Source organism: Oncorhynchus nerka, linkage group LG8, assembly GCF_034236695.1.
Source record: "Oncorhynchus nerka isolate Pitt River linkage group LG8, Oner_Uvic_2.0, whole genome shotgun sequence".
NCBI lineage: Eukaryota > Metazoa > Chordata > Actinopteri > Salmoniformes > Salmonidae > Oncorhynchus > Oncorhynchus nerka.
Window position 1 is genome coordinate 64,741,211 of NC_088403.1, and position 8,762 is coordinate 64,749,972.

The 8,762-nt window shown below is 42.2% G+C and overlaps 1 protein-coding gene across 4 annotated transcripts in view; it reads left to right on the forward strand.

Annotated features, from left to right (window-relative positions):
* elavl2 (ELAV like neuron-specific RNA binding protein 2) overlaps positions 1 to 6,625 on the forward strand; it is a 54,984-nt gene extending 48,359 nt beyond the window's left edge. For all 4 annotated transcript variants that reach the window (XM_029667161.2, XM_029667162.2, XM_029667163.2 and 1 more), the window contains one exon: positions 4,582 to 6,625. In XM_029667161.2, the coding sequence (XP_029523021.1) occupies positions 4,582 to 4,912 (331 nt within the window). In that variant the 3' untranslated portion in view covers positions 4,913 to 6,625. The remainder of the gene's footprint in view (positions 1 to 4,581) is intronic.
* Positions 6,626 to 8,762: the final 2,137 nt, after the last annotated feature.

Consider the following 8,762-nt stretch of genomic DNA (forward strand, 5'->3'; position numbering starts at 1 on the left):
TCCTTCCCCAAACATTACTGTTCTGAGCCTCCTAGATAGAAATTGCACAAGAACGTGATGTTTTTCGGAGTTATTTTTTTTTCGAGATTTGACTCGCCCCACGGATATCACCGTGGGAACTGCGGGTCAACCCGCGCATCGTGTGTGTGTGAGAAGGAGAGCCGGTCAGGGGCGAACACGCTGCTGGGTTCTGAGGGTGATTCACGCTGGCAGGAGAGATGCCAGTGAAGGGTCACATGTCAGACAGTGAGTGGGCCTACCTGATCCTATAAGCCCGGGCACTCTTTCTGCCTCTCCCACTCCTCCTTTCTCTCTCGCTCTCACTCCGCCTTTCTCTCTTGCTTGCGCGCGCTCTACCTCTCGCGCTCTTACCTTGATCCATTATTGACAATCGTGTCCCGTTTTTAAACAACCGAGACTGCAGTGTCAGCCGCCTCTCAGGAACTTGACTCCAATCTGGCATTTTGTTTCCGCTTCATTTCACCCCCCCCTCCCCTTTCTTCCTGAAGTCTGATTGAAGTTCAACCCTTCTGAAGGCTCTCCTTTCCTTCACTGGTAGACTTGTGATTTCTTACTGCTCGTGGGCTGGTGTCTTGGTTCCGTGATGCTCTGAGCACACCTGTCATGATGCATGTTCCCAGAGAGGACAACTGAAGCAGCTCATCTCATCTGACAACTGCGGAAATAATTCATGCTCTCCTGTGCACTTTGCTTCTTTTTTTTCTCTCTCTCTCTCTCTCTCTCTCTTTCTCTCTCTCTTTCTCTCTCTCTTTTTCTCTTTCTCTTTCTCTCTCTCTTTCTCTCTCTCTTTCTCTCTCTCTTTCTCTCTCTCTTTCTCTCTCTCAAACTGCAAAACCACGATTACCTACGAGCTGAGATTTCAGGGGACTTCATTATTGTCTTTGTAACCTGAAATCTAATTTCTTATGGTGGGATTTCCTTCCTGGTTTTTCAGGAAATTCTTCAACTGTGCTATTTAGGAAGTATCCCATTTTTTTTCTTCTCCCCCCCCCTTAAGGTGGTCAAGTGGCAATGAGAAAGTAGGGTTATGGTGGTTTAATCGGTTAGTCACCGAAAATACATTTGCTTTTGGGTTCATATGCATAATTTAGTGAAGTTAAATTGACGTGTGTATTTTTGCTAATCTTCATGCATTTTTATCTATCACACGCACAGCATACAGAGCCTAATTTGAGAGGATTATTACCTGTCAGACCGTGTACAGAGCCTAGTTATAAACTCAGCAAAAAAATAAATATCCTCTCACTGTCAACTGTTTATTTTCAGCAAACTTAACGTAAATATTTGTATGAACATAAGATTCAACAACTGAGAGAAACTCAAAGTTCCACAGACATGTGAGTAACAGAAATGGAATAATGTGTCCCTGAACAAAGTGGGGGTCAAAATCAAAAGTAACAGTCAGTATCTGGTGTGGACACCAGCTGCATTAAGTACTGCAGTGCATCTCCTCCTCATGGACTGCACCAGATTTGCCAGTTCTTGCTGTGAGATGTTACCCCACTCTTCTACCAAGGCACCTGCAAGTTCGCTGATATTTCTGGGGGGAATGGCCTTAGCCCTCACCCTCCGATCCAACACGTCCCAGACGTGCTCAATGGGATTGAGATCCGGGCTCCTCGCTGGCCATGGCAGAACACTGACATTCCTGTCTTGCAGGAAATCACACACAGAACGAGCAGCATGGCTGGTGGCATTGTCATGCTGGAGGGTCATGTCAGGATGAGCCTGTAGGAAGGGTACCACATGAGGGAGGAGGATGTCTTCCCTGTAACGCACAGCATTGATTGCCTGCAATGACAACAAGCTCAGTCCGATGATGCTGTGACAACATGACGGACCCTCCACCTCCAAATCGATCCTGCTTCAGAGTACAGGCCACGGTGTAACGCTCATTCCTTTGACGATGAACGCAAATCTGACCATCACCCCTGGTGAAACAAAACCACGACTCGTCAGAGAAGAGCACCCTTTGCCAATCCTGTCTGGTCCAGCTACGGTGGTTTTGTGCCGATAGACGACGACGTTGCCGGTGAAGTCTGGTGAGGACCTGCCTTACAACCGGCCTATAAGCCCTCAGTCCAGCCTCTCTCAGCCTATTGCGGACAGGCTGAGCACTGATGGAGGGATTGTGTGTTCCTGGTGTAACTTGGACAGTTGTTGTTGCCATCCTGTATCTGTCCCGCAGGTGTGATGTACCGATCCTGTGCAGGTGTTACACGTGGCCTGCCACTGCGAGGACGATCAGCTGTCTGTCCTGTCTCCATGTAGTGCTATCTTGGGTGTCTCACAGTACGGACATTGCAATTTATTGCCCTGGCCACATCTGCAGTCCTCATGCCTCCTTGCAGCATGCCTAAGGCATGTTCACGCAGATGAGCAGGGAATCTTTCTGGTTGGTGTTTTTCAGAGTCAGTAGGAAGGCCTCTAGTGTCCTAAGTGTTCATAACTGTGAGCTTAATTGCCTACTGTCTGTAAGCTGTTAGTGTCTTAACGACCGTTCTACAGGTGCATGTTCATTCATTGTTTATGGTTCATTGAACAAGCATGGGAAACGGTGTTTAAACCCTTTACAATGAAGATCTGTGAAGTTATTTGGATTTTTACGAATTATCTTTGAAAGACAGGGTCCTGAAAAAGGGATGTTTCTTTTCTTTGAGTTGAGGAGAGGAATAGTCTACCAACTGTCAGACAGAGACTAGTTATAGTAGAGGAATAGTCTACCAACTGTCAGACAGAGACTAGTTATAGTAGAGGAATAGTCTACCAACTGTCAGACAGAGACTAGTTATAGTAGAGGAATAGTCTACCAACTGTCAGACAGAGACTAGTTATAGTAGAGGAATAGTCTACCAACTGTCAGACAGAGACTAGTTATAGGAGAGGAATAGTCTACCAACTGTCAGACAGAGACTAGTTATAGTAGAGGAATAGTCTACCAACTGTCAGACAGAGACTAGTTATAGTAGAGGAATAGTCTACCAACTGTCAGACAGAGACTAGTTATAGTAGAGGAATAGTCTACCAACTGTCAGACAGAGACTAGTTATAGTAGAGGAATAGTCTACCAACTGTCAGACAGAGACTAGTTATAGTAGAGGAATAGTCTACCAACTGTCAGACAGAGACTAGTTATAGTAGAGGAATAGTCTACCAACTGTCAGACAGAGACTAGTTATAGTAGAGGAATAGTCTACCAACTGTCAGAGACTAGTTATAGTAGAGGATTAGTCTACCAACTGTCAGACAGCATACAGACTAGTTATAGTAGAGGATTAGTCTACCAACTGTCAGACAGCATACAGACTAGTTATAGTAGAGGAATAGTCTACCAACTGTCAGACCGCACCAGAGTAGATCTTCAAAAGGTCTGTAGGCTACTGTAGTGAAGTCTGCTTTTGTATGCCCAGTCATTGGTCAGCCCAGTCATTGGTCAGCCCAGTCATTGGTCAGCCCAGTCATTGGTCAGCCCAGTCATTGGTCAGCCCAGTCATTGGTCAGCCCAGTCATTGGTCAGCCCAGTCATTGGTCAGCCCAGTCATTGGTCAGCCCAGTCATTGGTCTGATCATTGATCATGATTTTTTTATTTTTTTAAAGAGTCATTTATTATTTTTCAGTCTCAACTTGTAATTAAACCACGTCTCCCATTCGACTGAATAGGGTTGCAACCATAGCCTGCCTACCGTTGACTCTCAGTGCATCATCCACTGCTCGACCGCTTTGCACTGGGAGCTTGAGGCAGTGTAATTGTTTTAAAACCTCACCGTTTTACTTTACTTGAAATAAGTAGCCTAGTGAAAGTCCATCCACAGAAACGTGGAGGCGATTTTTATAATGCCATTTAACCGGCAGATCAACGTTCTTTCATTGTCCAGAAGCCAAAGGCACAATCCTGGTCGTATTAGCAACCCATCGTAGTTTTTTGGTATTAGATTCCTCTAATATTTCTAACTGAGATTTTCATGTCACGTGGAATTACTCGTGTTGTTGTTTTTAGACCGTGGTCTTCCTCTACGTTGCATTTTGACATGCTTAATACTAGGCTATATAGCCTTTTAACTAAGACCGATAGGCTTGCTATTGTTGCTGGTTTCTATTAAGCTGTTTGTCCAGTCCATGTATACACGCATAGTATCAGAGAGGGCGAAGCGAGAGGTTTTCATGCTCACCAAAATCTGTCCAGAAATAAGCTCATTTGTGTTTCTATAGGCTTACTTTTGGGGCCTAAGCTTGTCACCTGCCCTTCCTCCTTGGGTCGGGAAACATTAAGCATCGTGTCATTTATATACAGGTCTCTGATTTAGTATTTTCTGTTGGTCACTTCATTTTTACTGTTGACTGGTTTTAATGAGGGTCAGTTTTGTCGGCAGTGAAATTGACAAATGGTCAAAGTTTTTGTGCAGTTATATAAACCTAAAAGCTATTTTAATGAGTTCAATGAAAAGTCACTGAAATGCAGTACTGTATTTCATGACAAATATTACTGTCACCAACTTCAATGATGCTTGTCTGCTGTCTGGGTTTTTATTGACCCGTGCTTGTCTTTTGTTTTTTTACAGCCGGTTCTCCCCCATGGCCATCGATGGGGTGACCAGCCTGGCTGGCATCAACATCCCAGGGCACGCGGGCACCGGCTGGTGCATCTTCGTCTATAACCTGGCTCCGGATGCAGACGAAAGCATTCTGTGGCAGATGTTTGGGCCGTTTGGCGCCGTCACAAACGTCAAGGTCATCCGGGACTTCAACACAAACAAGTGCAAAGGGTTCGGATTTGTCACCATGACTAACTACGACGAGGCAGCCATGGCCATCGCCAGCTTGAACGGATACCGCCTCGGGGACAGAGTTCTGCAAGTCTCGTTCAAAACCAACAAAACGCACAAAGCCTAATCTCCATCGCGGATTGTTTATAGAAAACTCTACAAGAAAATGGAAAAACCTAAAATGGAAACCTACCGACCGCAAAACTTTCTACATTAGTAAAAAACATCTTTGTAAATCAGTGTTACGAAGGGAAACTATACTTAGCGTCCGAAAGTGTGTTTCTTTCTTTTCCTTCATTGCTAGGCTTTAAAACTTCTTAAAATACTTTACGGTAAAACCAGAAAAAAATACTGCAGGTTTTCACGCCTGTCTTTAAAGCTGGACCTTTTAAAATGTTACTAAAGGGTTGTTTTTTTGTTTTTGTTTTGTTGCACATCTGCTGTAAAAAAACAAAAACAGGAAGTTTTGTAAAGGCTTTGTGTAGTGATATTTTTCTTTTTCTATTTTTTTTTTCTGTGTCTTGATTTGCCTTGGTGCTTTTTGCGTCTTAAGTGGTTAACGAAGTATTTATTTTTGATTATTCCGTTTAAAAAAAATATATTAAAAAAAATGTTTAGTATTATGTTTATTGTAATATGAGTTAGTTAGTTATTGGTTGGCTGCATAATATTGCTTATTGTAAAGTTAATGGAGAAAAACACACAAAAAAATGTCTTAAAGCAGTACCTTGCCAAAGAGCTAAGAACCTCTTTGATGTGGGTTTAAAAAGCATCTATTTTTATAAAAAGACAAATTTGGAGAAACTTTTTACTGGACCTGGAAAAAATATTTTGACTTGGATACTTTGAGAAATATCTTCATATGACACCTTACCAGGAAGTTTGCAGTGGTTGACATTTCTGGAGAGATTTCTGATGTAAAAAGATACCTTTTTGAGATCTTTGTATTATCTTTCGATTCTAGAATCAATGGCAGTGATGGTTTCATTTGTATAATCATCTGTGGCTTGTCCGATCATCCTGGCTATTATGACTAGCAACTCCCATTCACTTTTGATTTTGGAAATACAGACAGAAAAAAAATACAAAGGTTTATTTGCAAAAGTGCATGCAAAATTATACTGGAAATATCTTCAAGGTAAAGGGGGGTGAGGGATTTAAAAAAAAAAATCAGTTCTTCCTAAAGAATTCCCTTCAGACAGAGCTCATGGTGGTTTGTGGTGTACTTACTATATAATTTACTCCATTTTGTCTTTACATTAAACAAAGGTTTTTACCTTACTTTGTATGAAAGGAGGGAGACAAGCTGACGAAGGCAGCTGATTAAGTAAACTAGTTTGAATGAACGATGGGGAAGATTACTCCTGGACTTTAGCGCAATGTAAATAAGTCCTTTTTTATGTTGACTATTTAGTATATTTGTTCTTTTTTGGGGGGGACTTTATGGCAAAGTGCTTTTTTTATTTGATTAACTACAGTGTGATTTATTGATTTTTTTCAGGGGAGATATTGCCTTTGATTTCAGTTCGACTTTGAAAGTTCACATTCAGTTAAAATACTTGATTTGTTGTCCTATGGACTAGCATTACAGTGTCAGATTTGTTGGTGATTTGGTCTTTAGATGGTCTTGCTTCTGCTATTAAGAAAACTATAGACATTTAAGTTGGTTTGTTTTATATATATATATATATATATATATATATGTATATAAACATTATAGATATATATATTTATGTGGTAAAGAATGGCTATAAACCCATTTTTTAGCTTTCTGATTTACTTTCTTTCATTCATATATACGTAATGCATAATAACCTGTCTTTAAAAATCGTAAAAGGTGTGTGTGTGTGTATATATTGCTCTATTCACTTGAAGTGGTTCCGTGACCATATCAGAAAGGGTTGCAACAGATTGCCGAACAACATCTTGCTTCTCTCGAAACAGAGGCTGATCAAGCCCTTAGATGCACTGAGTACTGCACCTGCATCCTGCTTTGTCTTGAGCTCATTACTAGTCATGCGTCTCCTTATCGAGCAGTGTGCTGTGCATTATTTATATATATATATATATATATATACATTTATATATTTACCAACTGCTTTTCTTAGACTTTTATTTATTTTTTTTTGATTTTTTTTTTGGTTACTTGTACAAGTTCAATTTTGATTATAGATTAGCTGTGACATTGCTGCTGTGGGGGAGGGGCGCCCATTTTGTTCATGCCCGGCCTCTCACGGGTCTTGATTGAGGATAACTTAACGGACCCGAGGGGGCTCTCTGACGATCTAGGCATGGCAAAATGAGCCCCCCCCCACTTTATTTAAATTCTAAATGTGAGAATTACTATTTATTTGAAGTTGTACAGTATTACTTGGTTCCACAGCGTTTTTTGGGGGGGATAGAATATATCTTGAGTATTTAAGAGGATGTACATGTTATTTTCTTTGTTTGGAATACTTTGTATTTTTTTTTTTCATGTTCAGTACATCAATAAATACGTTGAAGGGAAGTGCAGCCCTGTGGATGGACCCTATGTGTTCAGCACAACCCCCCCACACACATGTCTCATATTACACTACACGACCAACAGTATGTTGACACCTGCTCGTCAAAAAACTCTCATTCCAAAACCACGGGCATTAATATGGCGTTGGTCCCTCCCCTTGGCAGCTATAACATCCTCCACCCCACTAGGTGCTGGAACATTGCTGTTGTGGACAGCAACAAGAGCGTTAGTGATGTCGGGGATTGATGTTGGGGCGATTTACGACTGGCTCAAAATCAGCATTCCAATTCCTCCACGAAGGGGGTTAAAGTCAGGGCTCTGTGCAGGCCAGTCAAGTTATTCCACACCGATCTTGACAAACCATTTCTGTTTGGACCTCACTTCGTCATTGAGTGGAAATCCCTATCAGTAGCAGGTGTAGCTGAAATGGCCGACTACTGCTTGGCTACGGAAACACATTTCATTGAAGCTCCCGACGAACAGTTCTGGTTTCGGGTTGTTGCTTCAAGGCAGTTCGGGAACTCCTATAGTGAGTTGGACAACAACAAAAATTACACGCTTCGTTTTACTTCGGGTTGTCCCCGTTCTTTGAGCTCGTGTGGCCTAATTCTTCGCGGATGAGCCGTTGTGCCGATGTTGCCAATTTTTCGCAATAACAGTACTTAACTGTTGACCAGGGCAGGAATTTGACAAACGGGACTTGTTGGAAAGATGGCGTTCCTGTGACGTTGCCACGTTGGAATGTCACTGAGCTCTTTTCAGTAAGGCCATTCTACTACCAATGTTTCTATGGAGATTGCATGGTTGTGTGCTCAATTTTGTACCCCTATCAGTAGCAGCTGAAATGGCCGACTACTAATTCTGAAAGGGCGTCCACATACTTTAGTGTGTATTGAGTGGAAAATACCATCTAGACGCAATGCGTTGCAAAGCATGTCCATGTGGATTTGACTTTATTGTTGGTTGTGATTGATCTCCATCCCTTCATTACTCTGTTTTATAATGCTTTTTACCACAAAGGGAACAGCTGGTGCCTGGCCAGTAGACACTGCAGAGCAGGTAGGAAGACCGCCGTGGTAGATACAAGGTAGATAGTTAGACTCAATGATCCCTGGCCACAGCAAAATGCACTCAACCTTCTTGGAGGTCATTAGTTTGAGGTATTTTTGTTGTTGTTGCTAATAATATAAATGTTTTTGTTTCACTTTTTTGTTGTTGGTAGGTACAGTTCTAAAGATCACTGTCTTAGTGTCCTTCCTACTCTTAGTGTCCCTGGCCCTGAGGGTGTGAAACATATCACAAGGTTGCAGGCGTCGGACCACAACCCATATGGAAGTGTGTGTTCAGGCTACCTGAGAAATGACCATGTTACTGTAGCCCCCTGTATCAGCAGGTTACTGTAGCCCCCTGTATCAGCAGGTTACTGTAGCCCCCCTGTATCAGCAGGTTACTGTAGCCCCCTGTATCAGCA